General features: G+C 46.5%; 2 protein-coding genes across 2 annotated transcripts in view; both read right to left on the reverse strand.

Annotated features, from left to right (window-relative positions):
- The window catches only part of LOC148686488 (angiopoietin-related protein 7-like), a 12,079-nt gene extending 10,439 nt beyond the window's left edge, over positions 1 to 1,640 (reverse strand). The window contains exon 1 of the mRNA XM_088667067.1: positions 1,502 to 1,640. Coding sequence (XP_088523193.1) covers positions 1,502 to 1,640 — 139 coding nt within the window. The remainder of the gene's footprint in view (positions 1 to 1,501) is intronic.
- A 45-nt stretch (positions 1,641 to 1,685) lies between these two features.
- Positions 1,686 to 21,453, reverse strand: LOC132591942 (techylectin-5B-like). The gene is made up of 6 exons (XM_060273285.2): positions 20,956 to 21,453; positions 15,269 to 15,491; positions 8,638 to 8,775; positions 6,593 to 6,809; positions 4,081 to 4,276; positions 1,686 to 1,832 (listed from the first exon to the last, which is right to left on the reverse strand). The coding sequence occupies exons 1-6, from the start codon at positions 21,451 to 21,453 to the stop codon at positions 1,686 to 1,688; spliced, it is 1,419 nt and encodes a 472-aa protein (XP_060129268.2).
- Between the last annotated feature and the right edge of the window lie 1,636 nt (positions 21,454 to 23,089).

Below are 23,089 nucleotides of genomic sequence, written 5' to 3' on the forward strand. Positions count from 1 at the left end.
TGCTGATTCCTGGACCGTCCGCGGGCCAGATTTAGAAGGCGATTGGGCCGCATCCGGCCCCCGGGCCTTAGTTTGGGGACCCCTGACTTAAGATATTTATTCGAATCTGCAACTAGCTTCCTGCTGTGTAAAGAGGGGAATGTACTCTGCTTATGAATAAACTCACTAGCATGAGTTAGGAAGGATAATATTTAATCAACATTTCTTCTCCTGCTACCCACAACATTCCCACAGCACTGGGGTGCTTGTGGCGCAGGCCGGGTTCCCTGTGAAATCTGGCCGCAAGCAGGTTGTTAATCCCATGCAAAGGTTCTTCAAAACACATAAGATGTTTATTCAGGTAAGATTTGGACAAAGCTTTGACATCAGCTCTACTGAGCTCCTAACAATTCTTCCACACTGATCTCCCCACCCAAAAATATTTACTTGGCAGCCCTTGCACGCCTATCCTCTTTCTGACACCTCTACCCCCAAACCCCACTCCGAGGTCTTTTGCCAGTGAGCAGTTGGTTGGCAAGACCACTTTGGAGAAGTTGTGTGACATCATGGGAGATAGACCTGGCTGGAGAATTTGCACCTGCTGGTCCAGATCTCTGCTCTCAGCTCCCTCAAGCGGTTCTGAGGTTGCCCCTGGCAGCTACAATTTTGCAGCCCACCCTGCTCCCCCCACCCCGACTCCAAACTAAAGGGTCCTCCCCTCCACAGTGGGCAGAAGCAGGGGGTGGATAATATTCCAGCTTCTGCTTTCAGGAATTCTGAAAATACAAGCCTCTCATTTTTCAGTTAATCCATTCCAAGGAAGGACAGAGTCTTTGCAGGAAAGCACCTCTAGCACCAAGGTCAGGAAAGAAAAAAGGCCCTTCCCCTCCATTTTAAAGATCTGGAGGGTTTTGTTTTTACAAATCAAGCTGTATATACATTTTACGAAAAAAGTAAAAGTGATTCTGTCTCTTTTCTCCTCTTCTTCCAACGATGCTAAACAGTTCGGCTTCAAGGAGATATACCGTAGGTTCCTGTCTCAAGGGTTCTCTGTGATACGCTGCAGAAATATGCCCCTGAACTGCCAGAACAAACGAGGAGCCTTCCATTTGCAAAGCAGTTCCTTTTGCTTGGCAGCAGGTGGCAATGGCGAACCCTCAAGGCTGAACAGGCAAGGTGTCCGAATGTCGGAAACATTAAGGGAAAGAGGGACTTCGGGGCCCAGCTCTCCCGCAAAGCCCAGCTTCTTCCAACAGAGGGCAGCATTGCACCCTTCCAAACTGGCGCCCATCAGTCTTCATCAAAATATACTGATATTCCAAACTCGTTTCGTTGGTTTCCTTTTTGTAGCTTGTTTCGTTCTGACAAAGAGCTGGACGCAGCCATTCCTCAAGAAGCCACGACTTCCGCTGGGCTGCCATCTCTCCAGCTTGCAGCCATCAAAGCGTCCACATTTAGGGAGAGCCCCAACCAGCCCTCATTCATCAAGGTAGCCTAGCTGCCAGAACGCGCACACACACACCCCAGCGAAAGTGCCCGAGGGCCGGATTCTGTCCGCTGCTCTTTGCATTGTCCATGTAACAGACTGACTGGCGTGAGGGGCCATGCCTCTGGACGGGCAGGTGTGGACTGCGATGCAGCTGTCCAGGGTCAGAGGTCATCCATCGCCCAGCTGTGATTTGATGAGAAGGAAATCCTGGGTTCCTTCATGGGGAGAGGTGGGGGCGGAAGGTGCGGGGGCGGATCATCATTGTGACTTTCTTGAGGGAGTAATAATCGGTGTCTTTCCAAGTGTACCAGACCACTCCATCGGGGCCAAGAATCTTGCGGTTCTTCAGAGAGTATCTTCCACCCTGCGCATATGGGCAACACAGGAGGAGAGGAGAGAGGGAAAGAGTTGGGGAAGAGAACAGAGGGTCAATTTGCACCCTTTTGCTAAAACCAGATGTGGAAGTCTGACACCTAGAGCTTAATGTGGGGTGGGAGGACCCAAGGCCCTCTAAATTAAGGGTGGGTGATTCTATCAATCTCCTCTTCTCATTTCTGCATCAGTTTATGATTGCTACTTTTTTTTTTTACATCTTCATGAAAACCAGGAGCATTCTGGTGTAAATTCCTCCCAATATGCAGTGGTGTAGGAAGCCGCTCCGGCACCCGGAGTGGCAACCCGCTATGCTGCGCGCATGCGGGGCGTCACACATAGCGTGCACGTGCAGCGTTGCTACATACAATGCATGCATCGCTACGTAGCAACGCTGCACATGCGCACTATGTAGCGGCGCTACGCATGCGCGCTATGTAACAACACTGTGCAGCGCGCTACGTAGCACCGCTGCATATGCACGCTGTGTAGCGGGTTGCTGGTGGCGGCGCTCCAGTGCCGTGATCCTCTGCTGGAGCGCCGCCACCAGCAAACTGCGAGCAAGCCATGGAGCAAGGTGTTTAACCGGGTGGCTTGGGAGGCGCTGTTGCCCTGCCGCCCGGTAAAAAGCCTCACTCCGCAGCTTGCTCGCTCATCTGCTTGGTGCATGCAGAGGCAAGGGGCGTACCAAGTGTCACCCCCCTTCCAGGGTGGCACCTGGGTGTCGGAACGCCCCCATCGCCCTGCCCTTGCTACGCCCCGCTAATATGTACATTCCTGAGTATGCAATTTCCCCTAATCAACACATTTCTTGCAAGCGTTTTGCCTGCTCTTTTCACTAAGACATTCATTCTTATGATCACTCCCTGCCCCGCCCCCCGCCCCAGGAAAACTGCATTGCAAAATTCAGAAAAGAGCAAATTTGGAAAGGTGGCTGTATTTCACTTCACTGCATTTCTCTCCTATCCCCTTGCTCCAGATGTTTCTGGATTCTAACTCCCATCTCCTACTGACCCCTTTTAGCTGGGACTGATGGGGGGGGGGGTTAAACAACAACACTGTCATGTGGGACTGGGTGTGGCCTGGATTCGAATCCCCACCATTCCCTGTCTTCTGTGGTATTAAAAAAACTCTCTCATTGGTTGCAAGTCAGCTTCAAGGATGACACCTCCCTGTCACCCCAGTCCGATTGTTTGGAGAGGGAGATCCAGAAAATGCTATGGCCATGCCTGGTGACCCACCAGGGCCAAAATTACTTTCCTGTGCTTAGATTCAGGTAGGTAGCTGTGTTGGTCTGATGCAGTCAAAATAAATTTTAATTTTTTAAAAAATAAAAATAAAAAATGTCCAGAAGGTTCTGGGTATAAGCTTTTGTGTGCATGCACACTTCTTCAGATACACTGAAGACCCTTATATATAGTGGGAGGGTGGGGTGGGGTTTTTCTCAGAAGGGTAGTAGGAGATGGGTGATTGACTCAATGGGTATGGTAAACCTGTTGAGGACTGTTAACGACTGCAATTAGTCCTACAGGAAAAAGCAAGGAATAGTATGCAGGTGACCAAAACTAGCTTTAGCATATAGATTTACAGGGCCGGCCCTATTGCAAGGCTGAGTGGCGCCGGGCGCCAGGGCGCCGGGCCACCAGGGGGGTGCCATGCTGCGCCCGCCAGACAGCCGCGCTGGGAAACGGGGTGGGGGGCGCCAGATATGCTTAAGACGGCCCTGTAGATTAAGCATATATGTAGATTTAGCAATTTTTAGCATATTACACACACACACACTACCTTGCTTGAAGCTGAAATGAAAACCCGAGAAGGTGGGTGGGCTGTGTTTGGTTTGGCCAGGTGGTCCACAAGCTGCTGAGGCCAGCTCAGTGGTCTGACTAAAAGGTAAAGGTACCCCTGACCGTAAGGTCCAGTCGCGGACGACTCTGGGGTTGCGTGCTCATCTCCTGAGGGAGCTGGCGTTTGTCCGCAGACAGCTTCTGGGCCATGTGGCCAGCATGACAAAGCCATTTCTGGAGAACCAGAGCAGCACACGGAAACACTGTTTACCTTCCCACCAGAGTGGTACCTATTTATCTACTTGCACTTGACGTGCTTCCGAACTGCTAGGCTGGCAGGAGCTGGGACCGAGCAACGGGAGCTCACCCCGTCGTGGGGATTCGAACCGCCGACCTTCTGATCGGCAAGCCCAAGAGGCTCAGTGGTTTAGACCACAGCGCCACCTGCTGACTTACTTTGTAGTAAACGCCGTTGAGGTTGGAGAAGAAGCATTGGTGGTACCACCAGCCTCCGTGGGAGATGGTGGCACAGATATTCCCCGAGTCGGGCGTGCTGAAACTCCTCTTGTTGTGGTACCAGGCGAAGGAATCTTCCACCGTCCCGCTGAAGCCCTCCACATGCAGGCGGTAGTAATTCACCTCGTTCTCAATGCTGCAAGGCAACAGGGAAGGTTTCTGAGAGCATCATAGTGTTGGGTTCCAAGTCATCGCTCCTGAGCCGGGGCAACTTCAGAGGAAGGTGGTTTTGCGGAAATCGAAAGGCACGCTGTCCTTGGACTTCTTGTTTCCTAACCTCTGCACTCTGCAGGCGAGGGCCTCCCACAGACGCCGTATTATTTATTTCCTCATTAAAACATTTGTATATCTCTGTGCCATAAAACTATATACCGTATTGACCCGAATATAAGCCGCACCCAAATATAAGCTGCACCTTTAAAATTGGGGAGGGGGGAGAAAGAAAAAAATACCTGAATATAAGCCGCTCTCCTCCTGGCTCTCTCCCTTCCTGGCCTTGGGGGAGAGGATAGGGGACTACGCACGGGGCAGGAGCCACTTTGCCGCGCTCCTGGCACTGTTTGCCCCACACTCCTGGCTGCTTATCGCAAGGTGGCGAATATAAGCCGCAGTTTAACTTTTCACGGTTGGATTTTTTTTGGGGGGGGGGGGAAGCGTGGCTTATATTCAGGCCAATATGGTATATCAAAGCGGTTTACAGGAATAAAACCAGTGCTTTTTTCTGGGGGGTACGCAGGGGTACGCATACCCCTAAACATTTTGTGAATCTAAGTTTGGCCTCATTGAGGGGAGGTATTTCAATATGTATAGAAGTATTTTCAAGTGATGTATGTATGGAAGTAGTGATGTATGGAAGTGAGAGCTGGACCATAAAGAAGGCTGATCGCCGAAGAATTGACGCTTTTGAATTATGGTGCTGGAGGACTGGATGAATCCCAAGCCGGAATTAAGATTACCGGAAGAAATATCAACAACCTCAGATATGCTGATGACACAACCTTGATGGCAGAAAGTGAGGAGGAATTAAAGAACCTTTTAATGAGGGTGAAAGAGGAGAGTGCAAAATATGGTCTGAAGCTCAACATCACTGCAGATGGTGACAGCAGTCACGAAATTAAAAGAGGCCTGCTTCTTGGGGGAAAAGCAATGACAAACCTAGACAGCATCTTAAAAAGCAGAGACATCACCTTGCCGACAAAGGTCCGTATAGTTAAAGCTATGGTTTAAGTTAAAGAATCCCTGGAAAAGACCCTGATGTTGGGAAAGATGGAGGGCACAAGGAGAAGGGGACGACAGAGGACGAGATGGTTGGACAGTGTTCTTGAAGCTACGAACATGAGTTTGACCAAACTGTGGGAGGCAGTGGAAGACAGGAGTGCCTGGCGTGCTCTGGTCCATGGGGTCACAAAGAGTCGGACATGACTAAACGACTAAACAACAACAACAACAAAATTTCAATATGAGTAGGAAAATGAGAGTATCCCTCAACATTTTTTTTTAAAGAAAAGAAAGCACTGAATAAAACCATAAAAGGTTGAAAGCAGACGTCAACTGGCCACTGAGGAAGGATGAACTCATAGTGTCCAGCGCAGGCCTGGTGGAACGGAGGTGTTTGCAGTGGGCGTTTAAGTGGTGACATTAAAGGCTCAATTTCTTGTTGCTGTAAATGAGCCTTAGCAACTCGGGGAATGACCAGCGATATTCCTGCAGATGATCTCAGTGACCGAGTTGGGATGCAAGGATTCGGGTTAGTTTGCAAGGATACTTGTAATACCCTGAACCTAAGTCATTCGGGGCTTTGTAAATTAATACAAGCAACTGGCTCAGCCCTCTTATCGGAAGGACTGTTCCACGCAAAGTAGGAATCGGGCCTTTAGCATCATGGCACCTGCCCTTTGGAACTCCCTTCGCCTTGAATATAAGGTGCCTTCTCTGTTGCCCTTTTGGTGGCTACTGAAAGAACTTTCTCGTCCAACAAGCCTTTTAAAGCAAAGGTCTTTCCAGCTCCACATCTGCAATGGAATTGTTCTTCAGATGCTTTTCGATGTTTTAATTGCTTTGCGGCTTGTGCGTTTCCCAACCTGGGCTCCTTTGTGGGATGTAAATTTAAACAATTTGATTTATTTATCCATTTCATTTTTAAAAAATTAGACAAGCCCATTCAGATATTTAGAAAGTTTAAATTTTTTCCTGATGTCCCCTGCCCCCAAATTGATAATTTATGGTTTTATCTTTATTTTTTTGTAAACCACTTGGTTTTTTTGTTTTAACAATCAGGTGATATAGGAATGGCATGAAATAAATGAATAAAACAAATCCCTGACCATTGGGCATGCTGGCTCTTGGGGCAGTTCAACAACAGAGTGCTTTGGCTAGAGGAAAGCAACTAAAATATGGGTGGTATTTTGCTGGGCAGTGAGTAACCCAGGTGCCCTCTCACCTGAAGACCTACCTGAACAGCTGGTAAAAGGCATGTTTGTGCTTATTGTTCCAATCTTCCAGGTCGATGCGTAGGGAGTAGTCCCCTTGGCTGGTGATCTTGTGGATGTTTTCATTGCCCATCCAGAATTCACTGCTCAACTCCCCAAAGCCGTCTTTGTACTCGTTCCATGTCCGGTTGAAATTGACCGTGCCGTCCTGACGCCGCTGGATGACGGTCCAACCTCCACCTGCCACACAAGTGGGGCGAGAAATGTCACTGAACTGACAATCCAATTGAAGAAAAAAAAAACCCACCCTGATCTGAACTTCTCCCACCCCGATTGGAAGATTTAGGATGGATAAAAGAAAGGACTTCTTTGTGCAGCGCAGAGTTAAACTGTGGAACTCCCTCCCACAGGAGGCAGGGATGGCTAGCAGCCTATGATCTGTCTCCACGATTGAAGGCAGCGATGCTTCTGAATACCAGTTCCTGGAAATCACAGGAGGGGAGAGGGCTCTTGTGCTCAAATCCTGCTTGCAGGTTTCCCATAATGAGCATCTGGATGGTCATTGTGAGAAGAGGATGCTGGACCAAGGTGGGCTATTGGCCTCATCCAGCAGGCTTTTCTGATGTTCTTATGAAGGCAGGACTTAAAAGCTAGTCGCAGCATTTCTGTAAGATATTCAGTAATAATAATAATAATAATAATAATAATAATAATAATAATAATAATAATAATTTATTATTTATACCCCGCCCATCTGGCCGGGTTCCCCCAGCCACTCTGGGCGGTCTCCAACAAAATATTAAATACAGAAATCCATCCAACATTAAAAGATTCCCTAAACAGGGATGCCTTGAGATGCCTTCTAAAGGTCTGGTAATTGTTGTTCTCTTTGACCTCTGGTGGGAGGGCATTCCACAGGGTGGGTGCCACTACCGAGAAGGCCCTCTGCCTGGTTCCCTGTAACTTGGCTTCTCGCAATGAGGGAACTGCCAGAAGGCCCTTGGCGCTGGATCTCAGAACGATGGGGGTGGAGACGCTCCTTCAGGTATACTGGACCGAGGCCGTTTAGGGCTTTAAAGGTCAGCACCAACACTTTGAATTGTGCTCGGAAACGTACTCAGATTTCGATGTGCCTTTAAGTGTAAGATCACCTTTCTGTCTTTGCCGGAAGGGGACTGAAAAGAGTGGCCTTGAAGGTTGCAATGCAACAGGCCTAGCTCTGGTGGTGGGTACCTGGGGCAGCTTTCGGCCCCAGAGAGACCTTTATATAAGAACTTTGCCATAAGAACAGAAGAAGAGTAGCTGGATCAGACCAGCAGCCCATCTAGTATTACAGATATTGCACAGCTTGAGGCAACTGAGTGCATACAAATGGAATCCTTTTGGAATAAAACATTGTCCAGACCCACAAGTTTGATTTAAAGCTTTACTTGCAGAACTTTCTTCAAAACAGAACAAAAGAAACAATAAAAGATGCATCCATACAGTTGTACAATATCTTGTGCATGTCCAGCACAGGCTCAGGATGTTAAGAATAACTTTGCTTCTAGCAGAACATCTCTCTCTCTCTCTCTCTCTCTCTCTCTCTCTCTCTCTCTCTCTCTCTCTCTCTCTCTCTCTCTCTCTCGCATCCTTACTAAGGCTATGCAATTCCTGGAGAGCTTCATTATCACATCTGACTCCCACTCTGGCTGGGAACAAAAGAACCAAAAGCAACTCCCTTCAAAATGGCAATTTGCAACTGAACATCTCTCATGTGATCTAAGGTTAAACACTCACATGTTAGCTAGCAGAGAACACCAACAGTTAATTCTCAACCCATCTAGGTGCTTAGAGAGCTCTTCTTTAGCTTCAATGGAATCTTCCAGTTAAACACACACAGGCATTCTCCATTCCAGTGTGAACTAAACAATTATACTTAACATCTAGTCCAGCACCCTGGAAGAGCCACTTCAGCAGAGAGGTGCACTTCAGCAAACCCTCTGTGGAAGAAGCAGTATCTGACCCTAGCATCTCGACATGTAAGGAAGCACCCGGGAGGACCCACTCCCATTGCCTCCTTCCATACCTTCCACGTCCATCTCGCACAGCACTTCAATGGGCAAACCTCCATCGGATGGCATGATGCTATAGACCCCCGACCGCCGGACCCCGTTGTAGTATATGGAGGCACAATCGATGGGGCAGTTCTTGGCATGTTTCACATCTGCCGGGTCAGAGGGGAGAGAAAAACCATTTCAAGGCATCATCCAGACTGAGTCCACAAACCAACAATTACAAACTGACTTTAATTGCTCCACCTAGGGTTGCCAGGGACGCAGGTGGCGCTGTGGGTTAAACCACAGAGCCTAGAGCTTGCCGATCAGAAGGTCGGCGGTTTGAATCCCTGCAACGGGGTGAGCTCCTGTTGCTCGGTCCCAGCTCCTGCCAACCTAGCAGTTCGAAAGCATATCAAAGTGCAAGTAGATAAATTGGGACCGCTACAGCGGGAAGGTGAACGCCATTTCTGTGTGCTGTTCTGGTTTGCCAGAAGTGGCTTTGTCATGCTGGCCACATGACCTGGAAGCTGTATGCCGGCTCCCTCGGCCAATAATGCAAGATGAGCGCCGCAACCCCAGAGTCGGTCACGACTGGACCTAATGGTCAGGGGTCCCTTTACCTTTACCTTAGGGTTGCCATATTTCAAGAAGTGAAAATCTGGACTCAAAAGTTGAGCTTTTTTGTGGGGGAGGGCCTCTTCCTCCCTCCCTCCTTCCCTCCCTCCCTCCTTTTGTTAAGCCTTTTTTGTGAAATCTTTAAAAAAAATGAAGTTTTAAAATATGAATGATGTATTGTTAAATGACAGGAAAATAGGTTTTGAGGATAAAAGGTCCAAATTTCAAACAGATCTGTTAGAAGGCAGAGTGAAATTGTTGTCGAAAATTTCTTGTTAGAGTGGTTTACAAAGGATGAGTTGACAAAAGATGAGTTGACAAAAGACAAAACAACAACAACAACAACAACAACAACAACAACAACAATTTATTATTTATACCCCACCCATCTGGCCGGGTACCCCCAGCCACGACTAAACAACAACAACAACAATCTATTGCTAGAATGGGAGGTCAAAGTTGAGGCGGTAAAAGAAACCATGAAAAAATGGGCATTTGATCTGGGGAAACCTATACAATTGGAACAATGGGAAAGACTGTGGAAAACATCATGGTAGTTTACAGCATTGGAAGGAATCAGAGAAATCATGATTAAGATGTTTTATAAATGGTACCTGACACCAGTTAAAATTCATAAAATGTATAAAACCAAAGATAACCTCTGCTGGAAATGTCAAAAGGGGGTGGGGACTTTCATACACATATGGTGGCATTGCGGTGGAATAAAATCTTTTTGGAATGAGATATTTGAAGAAATGAAAAAGATATTTAAATATAACATAAAAAAAAATAATCCCGAATCTTTCTTATTGGGAATGGTGGATGAGGAAATAAACAAACAAGATGAGAAGTTATTTTTATATGCAACAGCGGCGGTGAGAATCTTAATTGCCAAATATTGGAAGAAACAAGAGATTCCCAATATTGGAGAGTGGCAGGAAAAATTATTCAGTTATATAGAATTTGCTAATTAACAAATTCAATTAGAGGATGCAGTAATCAGAAATTTAATCAGAATTGGGGAAAGTTCGGGGATTATATGAAAAGGCACTGCCCCTCTATGAAGACTTGGATTTATTTTTAATATTCCGTAGTGATTCAATAAAATCCATAATGATTCCCCCCCCCCAAAAAAAACGAGAATGAAGGGAAGCAGTATGAGAGTTTATTAGCCCGGGATGATGACAAGTGGAAGTCTGTTTATATGAAGAGTTTATACAAAGTTAAAAGAAACTATTTTATTTGATATACATGATTTGATTTAGGTTATGATTTAGGTATTTAGTGAGGAGGAATTAAAGAACCTTTAAATGAGGGTGAAAGAGGAGAGTGCTAAATATGGTCTGAAGCTCAACATCAAAAAAACCCAGATCATGGCCACTGGTCCCATCACCTCCTGGCAAATAGAAGGGGAAGAAATGGAGGCAGTGAGAGATTTTACTTTCTTGGGCTCCTTGATCACTGCAGATGGTGACAGCAGTCACGAAATTAAAAGAGGCCTGCTTCTTGGGGGAAAAGCAATGACAAACCTAGACAGCATCTTAAAAAGCAGAGACATCACCTTGCCGACAAAGGTCCGTATAGTTAAAGCTATGGTTTTCCCAGTAGTGATGTATGGAAGTGAGAGCTGGACCATAAAGAAGGCTGATTGCCGAAGAATTGATGCTTTTGAATTATGGTGCTGGAGGAGACTCTTGAGAGTCCCATGGACTGCAAGAAGATCAAACCTATCCATTCTGAAGGAAATCAGCCCTGAGTGCTCCCTGGAAGGACAGATTGTGAAGCTGAGGCTCCAATACTTTGGCCACCTCATGAGAAGAGAAGAATCATTGGAAAAGACCCCGATGTTGGGAAAGATTGAGGGCACTAGGAGAAGGGGACGACAGAGGACAAGATGGTTGGACAGTGTTCTCGAAGCTACGAACATGAGTCTGACCAAACTGCGGGAGGCAGTGGAAGACAGGAGTGCCTGGCGTGCTCTGGTCCATGGGGTCACAAAGAGTCGGACACGACTGAACGACTAAACAACAACAACATGATTTAGGTATTTATTATTATGTTTTTGATTTGTATATTTTGTATGTTTCGTTTGTTTCGTTTATTTTATTTGTATGTATTTCCTTTGTCTATTTTTGATTTGAATTTCAATAAAGTTTGAAAAAGAAAAATAGAAAAAAAGAGCCCCACCCAAGCGCAGTGACCAGAGTCCCTCTTCTTGCTGCCGAACGCCTCTCCCCTGGGCCCAGGGCCATCCGAGGTGACTCTGCTTACGTAGCCTCGGTGTGCAGTAGTGGGATGAGAGGCGGACTGACCTGGTCTACATCCCGCTTAAAGCCAGGGGGACAGCGAGCACAAAGCATCCAGAACTGGCCGGCTTAAAGGATTGCTGGCCCAGAGGCGTCCTTTTCCCTTCTCCTACGTCACGGACTTTGGCTGCATTTGGGCTAGTGGGTGAAAGTCTTTATCAGATAATCCCAGCTGGAGGATATGTGAAGGGTTCTGTCGACCTGGTTGTTGTTATGGGATCAAATCCCTCAAACAAGAGAAACGCCACCACAAACACCATTAAGGGCATTTCGTTTGGGAGCTTAGGCTGGGGAGAGGACCGGGAGACAAAAGGGGTCAGGGATGCCCCACAGAATCCAGAGGAGGTGCTGAATGGAGGCTCAGGATGGGGTTGGGGAGGTGATGAAATCAATGCACGATCAAGGAAAAGTAGGATATACAAAAGAGCAGGGTTGTCTCCTTCCTCCTCTGCTCCTCAAAACATACCTTTTCTGCAAACCTGTTAAAAAAAAGTAGTGAGAGAAACCAGGGGTTGCAGGCACTTGCCCATAGTTTGGTCTCCTTCGAATGAAGCTCAGCAGAGACTGTGGGTTTTTAGGCTATATGGTTTCATTCACCAGGCAGAGGGCCTTCTCAGTAGTGGCACCCACCCTGTGGAACACCCTCCCATCAGATGTCAAAGAGAAAAGCAACTACCAGATTAGGGAGGCTTTTAATGTTTGACGGATTTTGTTGGAAGCTGCCCAGAGTGGCTGGGGAAACACAGTCAGATGGGCGGGATAATAATAATAATAATAATAATAATAATAATAATAATAATAATAATTACAGTGGTACCTCGACTTCCGAAGGCGATTCGTTCCGCGGCGCTCTTCGGAAGTCGAAACCTTCGGAAGTCAAAGCGTCCATTTTTCACATGCGCAAAGTGTTATTTTGCATTTTGCGCATGCGCAGAATGCGTACGCCGCTTCTGCGCATGCGCAGAACGCACACACGGTGAATATACTTCTGGCTTATCAGACTTTGGAAGTCGAAACCTTTGGAAGTCGAGGTACCACTGTATTATTATTATTATTACATCCCAGTGGTGATGTATAGAAGTGAGAGCTGGAACATAAAGAAGGCTGATCGCCGAAGAATGGATGCTTTTGAATTATGATGCTGGAGGAGCCTCTTGAGAGTCCCATGGATTGCAAGAAGATCAAACCTATCCATTCTGAAGGAAATCAGCCCTGAGTGCTCCCTGGAAGGACAGATCGTGAAGCTGAGGCTCCAATACTTTGGCCACCTCATGAGAAGAGAAGAATCCTTGGAAAAGACCCTGATGTTAGGAAAAGATGGAGGGCACAAGGAGAAGGGGACGACAGAGGACGAGATGTTTGGACAGTGTTCTCGAAGCCACCAACATGAGTCTGACCAAACTGCGGGAGGCAATGGAAGACAGGAGTGCCTGGCGTGCTCTGGTCCATGGGGTCACGAAGAGTTGGACACGACTAAACAACAACAACTTTCCCCACCCTCTGGACCCCCGGGAAACTCAACAAATCTGCCACTCATGTAACTGGGTGCGAAGAGGGCATCTAAACACGATGCAGCTGTGAGCAGCCTGAGGAAGGACCACCTGCCTTGAAAGTTGAGCCGCCCAGGAAAAGCAAGTCTAGAGTGATCTCTACTGTTTCTAGGAGTTTTTCTCATTGTGAGACTTTTGTGGGTGAGCTGAGAGTTTTCTTGGACCCTGGGCGAGAACCGGGAAGCTGAGAGGGAGGGTTACTTGCCCCAGAATGGAAAGAAGCAGAAGTAACAGCAGAAGAAGAATGGATACTTATGGAATATGCAGAAATGGCGAAACTTACCGGGAAAATAAGAAATCAACATAACAAACTTTTTAATAAAAGAATGGAAATGGAATATTTACACAGAAACTGTAAACAGATAAGAACATTGGCAGGATTATTGTAATAACCTGCAGTTTCATAAGAGTGTATATTTAAAGTAGATGAATAAATGAACAAATTAAGTTAATTTGGATATGCAGAAGATAAAAAAAATAAATTTAAGGAACCGCAGAAAGAGGGGGGAAGGAAGTCAAGTTTTGAAATGTTGAAATGACTGTAAAATTATTGAAATGTATAAACTTGAAAATCATAAATGAAATTTGAAAAGAGAGATGGATTGTGCATGCCGATTTATATTTTATTTAAACATAAATATAGTTTATTAATTATTTTATTTTATTAATTATTTTATTTTATTTTAGATACTCCCCTTCATCCATAGATCTTAGGGTGGTTCACAATGTAATCTATCAGTAACTTTGTATTAATGTAACATTTTAAATAGGTAACGGTGTGTTTTTGCAGAGCCGTAGCTATGGGGCAGGCGGGGGAGGGAGCTAGCCAGGTTTTTTTTGCCCTGGCTTAAGTCACCAGGGGGTGCGGCCCCCAGCCTGTGTGTGTGTGTATGCAAATGATCTTGGGGTGTGTGTGCCAAACTGGGTTTTTGATCAGGGTGAAATAAAGCCTAGTTTCATCCCTGATTTTTGTAATATCCTTGTTTAAGTTGTCTGTTGTTGCTTTAGCTTTCTGTATACCATGTAGAGATATTTTTAATACATAAAAGGGTATAGGAATGAAATCATCACCCTCATCCTTAACACCCCAACAGATCTTGTTCCTCCGTGGGTAGCAGCTTCCCAATTCAACGGTATCCCCAATAGAACATCTAGGTACCCAAACGTAAGTAAATGAATGAATGAATGAATGAATCAATCGATCGATAGATAGATAGATAGTTCTAGCTGCATTAACAGAACCAAAGCCAAATACTAGGGGTTTATTGGTTGCGGATTACTCAAAAGTGGGCACCAAAGGAAGCCTGCAATTCTAGACTGGTAGATGTGGGAGGGACCCCCAAGCAGTGCCGGAATTACGTATAAGCTAAAAAAAGCTATAGCTTAGGGCTCCACTCTCTTGGGCCCCGCCCAAAAAAATAAAGGGAAAAACTCTGGATGTAGACTTCCAAAATATAAAAAACAAATAAATGAAAACCTACCTACAGCAACAGTGTTTTGTGTTGTGTAGGCTCCTGTGATGTAAGCCATGGGCCCTGCCTGCTCCCTAAAATATCACTGGTTTGCTCAATTCTATATATAGGATGTGTTATGTACTGAGCTGAATCCTAGAAGAATAGGATCCAGAATGCAGCAGTCTGATTGGTCTGCAGGAGCCATCCAATCCAGCTCCAGGTGGAAGTGAATCAGTGACCTGATTAGCCTGCAGGAGCAGCCAATCAGACTCCTGGAGGAAGTGAATCCGCAACCTGATTGGCCTACAGGAGTAGCCCGGAATTAGCCAATCACACGGGGCCCATTGTGTAAATAATGCATATATAGCAGACGTTTTGGGGGAAGTTTCATTCACTGTTTTACAAGCTGCAATAAAGAGCATGAATTCACTACAGGAGACTCCGAGTATATTTCAGGGCGCCTACATTCTGTATGTGCAAATGGCTTGAGATACCTGTTAGGTCGATAAATTACCATATAGCATCTCTTCAACACAAAAAACAGTGACCATTTGTTGTTGACAAAGGACAGCTGGACATAGAAAGGGGCTTTATTACCTTCAGGAGCTGAGGGCCTCATGAAACCTAAATCCGACCCTGCCCCCAGGGGTCATCTAGTCCAACCCCCTGCAGGGTAGGAGTCTTTTGCCCAATGTGGGGCTCGAACCCAACTCCCAGCTCTTCCAGGGGACTCACCTGGGTAGTGCATCTCATGCTGCAGCCGCAGCTCCACCGGGACCAGGCAGCCTGGGTTGTGGCGCACCCAGTCCATCAGCAGGGAGACATTGTGGACCTGGGCCTGCATGTCGTACAGAAGCGTGGCCTGCATGTGCTGCAGGGTGCTGGCCTCATGGTAGTGCTGCTCCAGCTCCTGAACGCGCTGCTCCACCGTGGCGTTACGGCTGGACTTCTCTTCATGCTTCACAGCAGGGTGGGGGCCGGCAGGAGGCGTGAAATAAAGAAGGATTCAAGAGTGGGATGAGACTAGAGGTGTAAAATTTCCAGAAATTTTGAAGCTCGGAAAAAACACCCGGTTTTCCCCCTCCCCCCCCCAGAAAAAAAATGGAAATTTTCGGGAAAAATTGAAGGGGAAAAAAAGGCTACATTAGCACTTCTTTTTCCTTTTCCAGATTGAAAGTCATTCTGTTATTTTAGAAACATAAAATATAACTATGGGCAATTTTAATGGGCATAAAATTATCACAACTAGCATATTAAACATATACGGGGGGGAGCAGGGCGGTGGAGGGAATAATTCAAAGAGGGATATTTAGTATCAGACACACACACACGGGAAGAGTTTGCCCTGGGTTGTTTTGGAGGTTGGAGGATGGATGGCAGCTAACAGATTGAGGTTGAATCCTGACAAGACAGAAGTACAGTTTTTGGGGGACAGGAGGCAGGCGGGTGTGGAGGACTCCCTGGTCCTGAATGGGGTAACTGTGCCCCTGAAGGACCAGGTGCGCAGCCTGGGAGTCATTTTGGACTCACAGCTGTCCATGGAGGCGCAGGTCAATTCTGTGTCCAAGGCAGCTGTTCATCAGCTCCATCTGGTACATAGGATGAGACCCTACCTGCCTGCAGACTGTCTCGCTAGAGTGGTGCATGCTCTGGTTATCTCCCACTTGGACTACTGCAATGCGCTCTACATGGGGCTACCTTTGAAGGTGACCTACAACTAATCCAGAATGTGGCAGCTAGACTGGTGACTGGGAGCGGCCGCCGAGACCATATAACACCGGTCCTGAAAGACCTACATTGGCTCCCAGTACCTTTCCGAGCACAATTCAAAGTGTTGGTGCTGACCTTTAAAGCCCTAAACGGCCTTGGTCCAGTATACCTGAAGGAGCGTCTCCACCTCCATCATTCTGGTCAGACACTGAGGTCCACTACCGAGGGCCTTCTGGCGGTTCCCTTGCTGCAAGAAGACAAGTTGCAGGGAACCAGGCAGAGGGCCTTCTTGGTAGTGGCACCCGCCCTGTGGAACACCCTCCCACCAGATGTCAAAGAGAAAAACAACTACGGTACAAGACTTTTAGAAGATATCTGAAGGCAGCCCTGTTTAGGGAAGCTTTTAATATTTAATAGATTATTGTATTTTAATGTTCTGTTGGAAACCCATCCAGATGGGCGGGGTATAAATAATAAATTATTATTGTTGTTGTTGTTATTATTGTCCTCACATAAATTAGAATAATCTGATACCATACATATTTTTAAAAAATGATTTGTAAAATATTTGAACCCCTTATCGTAAAATATTTTATTCATTGTGTTAAAATAAAACATTCTGTTCTTTATTTTTTATTTTTTTTATTTTTCGGAAAAAAACAAAAAAGGCTTCAGGAAAAAATGGGGGGGGGATGGAAAAAACTGGGGTTTTCTGCCAAATTTTTCCAGTTTTCTTCTGGGCCTTCACATCTCTAGATGAGACACTTCAGAAACAAACATCACCCCTCTCCCCACCTCCTGAACTGGGCCAATTGGTCAATAGAGGAACAACTCTTTAGAAACTGGTGCCCAATGTTGAGTTTTGATGTTCCACTTCCCTCCCTGTGCCTTTCCCCTTTTGTGTTGTGTTCCCCCCCCCCTGATTGCAAGCCTGTGGGGAAGGGATTGCCTTGTTTAATTGGTTGTATGCAGGTAAAAGTAAAGGTAAAGGACCCCTGGATGGTGAAGTCCAGTCAAAGGCGACTATGGGGTTGCAGCGCTCATTCGCTTTCAGGCTGAGGGAGCCGGTGTTTGTCCACAGACAGCTTTCTGGGTCATGTGGCCAGCAGGACTGAATAGCTTCTGGCGCAACAGAACACCGTGATGGAAGCCAGAGTGCATGGAAATGATGTTTACCTTCCCGTCGCAGTGGTACCTGTTTATCTACTTGCACTGGTATGTTTTTGAACTGCTAGGTTGGCAGGAGCTCGGACAGAGCAATGGGAGCTCACTCCATCGTGGGGATTCGAACCGCCAACCTTCTGATCGGCAATCCCAAGAGGCTCAGTGGTTTAGACCACAGTGCCACCTGCCCCCTATTGTATGCAACCTGCAGTACGAGCCTTTCTAGATGGAGAGCGGGGTCCCAAACAAATAATCAAGAATGGCCTGGATAGGTCAGTTGGTTGTGGTGCTGATAATACCAAGGGTACGGATTCGACCCCCATATGGGATGGCTAAATTTTCCTGCATTGCAAGGGGTTGGGCTAGCTGATCCTCAGGGTCCCTTCTAACTCTAAAATATTATGATTCTAAGAATGCCCTTTTCTAATGATGCTTTAAAGCATGGGTAGGCAAACTAATGCCCGGGGGGCCGGATCTGGCCCAATCGCCTTCTCAATCCGGGCCACGGGCGGTCCGGGAATCATCGTGTTTTTACATGAGTAGAATCCAAAGCAACTACTCTATTCCGAACTTTTCAAAATATAGTCTGGTTCCCCACAAGGTCTGAGGGACAGGTTAGTCTGTCTGAGGGACAAGAGAAGGTTAAGGGGTGATATGATAGCCAGGTCCAAATATATAAAAGGATGTCATATAGAGGAGGGTGAAAGGTTGTTTTCTGCTGCTCCAGAGAAGCGGACACGGAGCAATGGATTCAAACTTCAAGAAAGAAGATTCCACCTAAACATTAGGAAGAACTTCCTGACAGTAAGAGCTGTTCGGCAGTGGAATTTGCTACCAAGGAGTGTGGTGGAGTCTCCTTCTTTGGAGGTCTTTAAGCAGAGGCTTGACAGGCATATGTCAAGATTGCTTTGATGGTGTTTCCTGCTTGGCAGGGGGTTCAACTGGATGGCCCTTGTGGTCTCTTCCAACTCTATGATTCTATGACAGTGGACCGGCCCCCTGCTGAAAAAGTTTGCCGACCCCTGCTTTAAAGGATGGGCAAAATGCAGTGGACAAGCTGGCTGAGGAAACATTGTGCTGGGGTGTTGCAGTATAAGGCAGTCCATGCTGCACATTACACACACACACACACACACACACACACACACACACACACACACGTACAAGACTTGTGTCGCCGAACCCCTTAAGAGCTGATGGCCAGCCAAGGTAGGCTCTGCTGTGACTGAGATCTCAGGCTCATCCGTCTTATCTGGTGAAGGGCAGGGACCCTCTGCAGAGAATTAAAAGAAGAGAACTTTTTATCCTCTCATCTCGCAAGGAGACACTTTGTGGCAGCGGGAAGCTCAGCAGAGAAATAAGCAAAGGTGTGTTTGATAAAGGGCATGATCCAACGAGAGCGTGCTTGGTACGAAACCCAGCACAGCGACATGAATCAACAGGGGGCGCACAATTCAGTGAGCTTCTCCTTCTCAAAGCTCCTTTGCAGTGGGGCTCATGCAGGAAGGCAAGAACATGAGAAAAGCCTGCTGGATCAAGCCCACGGCCCTCAAGCAGGATCCGAGCACAAGAGGCCTCGCCCCTCCTGTGATCTTCCTACTGGATTGCTTCTAAAATCCAATGGTCCTGCAATCTGCAGACTAACAGGAAATGAAATGGATTTATCTCTTAGCAGAGCTACCATGGCGTCCCTTTCCTGGTAGTGGGGCTAGTGCCAGAGACATCATCAGGAAACTGAGCTCAAATTTATTTATGTTATTGCTATTATGGTCATCGTAGACCTGTGCAGGGACCCGGGTGGCGCTGTGGGTTAAACCACAGAGCCTTGGGCTTGCCGATCAGAAGGTAGGCTGTTCGAATCCCTGCGACGGGGTGAGCTCCTGTTGCTCGGTCCCAGCTCCTGCCAACCTAGCAGTTCAAAAGCACGCCAAAAGTGCAAGTAGATAAATAGGTACCGCTCCAGCGGGAAGGTAAACGGTGTTTCCGTGCGCTGCTCTGGTTCGCCAGAAGTGGCTTTGTCATGCTGGCCACATGACCCGGAAGCTGTACGCCGGCTCCCTCGGCCAATAACGCGAGGTGAGCTCCGCAACCCCGGAGTCGGTCACGACTGGACCTAATGGTCAGGGGTCCCTTTACCTTTACACCTGTGCAGGTGTCTCAGACTGCATCCAGAGGATGGCAAGTTTCCCTGTCAAACAGCTTTTACCATCACAAAGTTCTCCTTCATGTTTAGCCAGGCAACAGCTGAAGAACTTACGATGTGGGCGCTTAGCCCCACAATGGAAAGCCTTGGGGGGGGGGGGACTGCATTTGGCCTGGTAGTATAATAACTTGTGGACACACAAGCTGCGTGTTTCCAGGGGAGGGGGGAGGACTCAGAATGCTTTTATGTCAGCTGTGGGGATTTTTTTTTTACTAAACTCCAGAGTTAGATCCTCAACGTTCACCATCCATTCATGCCACCTAAGGAAATACGGATGTCTTGATTTGTATTGCTGTGTCTACATTTCTCTTACTATTTACTGCTTGTTGGTTTTGTAAACTGTACGATGCAATATCATGCTGCCACATTTTGTTGCTACTAATGTTAATCAAAGTTAAAACATGACGATGATCAACTAATTAATACCAGGAATGTAGGTGCTCTCGTGCTCAGAAAGGAGCAACCACATTTGTGCAAGTGATGGATGCAAAATTGCAGAACGGTTCCAGTCAGGCGATCTCCATAAACAAATTCTGAGCTCCGTCGGATGGCAAAGATTTATGAGTCTTAATAATAAGAAAATATTGTTTCTTCCTAAGGGGCCGAATCTCCCTTCCTTCTGTAATTCATACCTGGAGAACAGCAATCCTGTCTCTTGCGCGATTCTCTATTTCATTTACATAACCTCCAGTTATGCAAGTATTAAAGCGCATATTGCAATCTGTTCTCTTCTTACACCCGGGAGCGAAGCAATAAATAAATAAATAAATAAATAAATAAATAAATAAATAAATAAACAAATAAGGAAGCTATTTTTATTTGGTAGATTAATCAACTAACAGCCCAATCCTAAACTTGCCTACTTGGAAGTTAAGAAGTCCTGTTGAACTGGAAAGGGCTCGCTCCCAAGTAAGTGGTGTGAGGATGGCAGCCTAAGGGGGACATCCAATGCATTTGTTTTGACAGACTCCTCCCTCCCCATTGCACCCCAAATCTGCTCCAGAGCATTGAGGGAGCCTCAGAACAAATTTAGAGGGTGCATGGAGGGCTGGGAGGGGAAAAATTCCATTGCACCAGCAGAAATCCTTACACTAATGGAATGAGTTGCTTACTGCTACATTGAATACAAGTCCACATTTTTAGTTGATTAAATTATAGAGAGACAATTAAATTTGGAATGGTACTGAGTTAAGCATGGATTTAGTTTCATAGGCTAGTTTTTAAGAATCCCAGAATTCCAGACACTGTCAAAAGCTGTCGAGCTCCTGATGAAGATTTTTCCAATTTCGTTGTTCTGTATGGGACAATGACAATAAAGATTATCTTTCCCCATTAAGAAACTCACCTGCAGCTCCAAAATCTTGATGCGGTGACGATGGTTCCTCAGCTCCTCCTGGAGCTCTGAGATGAGTTCCCTCAGCTCCAGGATCTGCTGCTTCCTCTCCTCGTTCTCGTGGAGCCAGTAGGAGACCTCGTCCGTGCAACGGAACATGTCGGGGCACCTCTGCTGGTCCAGCTGCGGCAAGGTGGCAATGATCTTGCACCTGCCATTGGGCAGGACCTGGTTGCTGTATTCTCCACACTGGATGAGCCCAGGGCTCCCTTGGTGACCGTCATCCCCACTCATTCCTTCACCATCGGCCGCCAGGGGTCTCTGCAGGGAGCGGCAGTTCAGGAAAGCCAGGAAGAGGAGTGTTTGTGCCACCAGCCTTTGGGGTCCTGAAGGCACCCCAAGCTTCATGGTGCAAGCACAGGCCCAGGCCACCTGGCAATGGAACAGCCACTCGTTCAGAGGGTGACTGGCATGGAGAAGTCTCCTTGGTGCAAACCCCAAACTTTGCATTGGCATGGAAAGAAAGTGATCCACCGCAAGGGAGACCCTGAGGCTGAATGTGGAGCTGCCATCAGGATTGCCAGGAACACAAAGTTATAGGTGTGCTTCGATTCGAGAACCCAGGAAATGTGGTCCAGAGGATGGCAAGCGTGAATTTCAATCCTCTCTGTTATCCCGCCTTGTATGGAATAATGCCGACTCAATCTAGGACCCAAGGTCTTCTCCAAACCTCCTTGAGGCTGTGTGCTTAGACTCGGGGTTTCCTTGGATTAAATTGAGCAGGTTGCCTGCAACTGGGGCATTTTTCATGGAGGGTGACAAGCTAAAAGGAGAGGCTTCCGGGCACCAAGATTTCAGCACCATGGACAAGTCCTCCAGCAAGTCCTTTGTCCCCAAAGGAGGAACCTATAGAAACAGACAACTCACAGAGACCTGCTGTTCATGCATCCATCACAAACAGTTGACTATTTTAGGCATTTCCTAGTTCTCTTTCCTTCAATTGGAATAAAAAGAGCAGGAAACGAAAGGAAACGAGTTTCTTAACATTTAGGGCAGTCTTTCCCAACTGGGTTTTGGGGCAGCAAATCCCATCAGTCCCAGAACACAGGGCCCATGAACACCCAGAATTTTTTTTTTACAGGGGAAACATTTTGCGTGGTTTCAAGGCACCCTTGCCAAATTGTCCTTAGTTTTGCAAAGGGTAGGAAGAGATACATAAATTTCACTGTCAAAAATATTGACTTGTGTTGCAACCATGGTCTCTCCAGGAGCCACTTCCGATATTGCTGCATGGCAATGCCTTCCTCTGAATTACTTATGTATAAGAACTTGCTTATGTATAAGAACATTTATATACTGCCGTGCCATTAAAAATTATATATATCAATAAGGTTTGCAGCAATAAAAATATAAAACCATACAATAAAAACCATTAAAAAGACAGGCATCAATTCACCATTGTGTCCTTAATTGCTTGCGTAGGCCTGGTGGAGCTGGGATCCTGGAACTTCATATGATTGTGGAATTCCCTCTGAAGAGAGACTGAACTGGTTTCCTCCTTCTGTCGTCAGGATAAGACCTTTTTGTTCAGACTAAGGTGCAGATGATGCTGACCCCTCCACTGCTGGATCTTGGGGTGAACTATGCTCCCTCTAAATGCATTCTGGTGTACCGTATTTACTCAAGTCTAATGCGCCATCAAATCTAATGCGCACCTTAAATTTTGCAACATACCATATTTTTCCGTCTATAAGACGCCCCATGTATAAGATGCCTTCTATTTTGGGGGTCTCAGAATTAAGAAAATGGGGGGAGATATATCCGTGTATAAGATGCCCCTGTGATTTTCGACATTTTTAGGGGGGAAGCCTAGTCTTATACACAGAAAAAAATGGTAATTTTTTTTTGGGGGGGAAGGTGAGCATTAGATTCGAGTAAATACGGTGTTTTAACTGTCCTCAATTTTTTACTTTGCATTTTATAAACCTTTGTATGCTGCCTTAAATCCCACCTTGAGAGAAACCCATTAAAACAACCCGTTAAAACAACAAGCCTTCTCTCCCCACACATGGGGGGGGGGAAGCCAAAGAGGTGTTTTTTGGGGTGTATTTTTTTTAAAAGATTCTGTTGCAAATGTGACTTGAAA

This window comes from Zootoca vivipara, chromosome 3, assembly GCF_965207765.1.
Source record: "Zootoca vivipara chromosome 3, rZooViv2.hap1.1, whole genome shotgun sequence".
NCBI classification, from domain to species: Eukaryota; Metazoa; Chordata; class Lepidosauria; order Squamata; family Lacertidae; genus Zootoca; species Zootoca vivipara.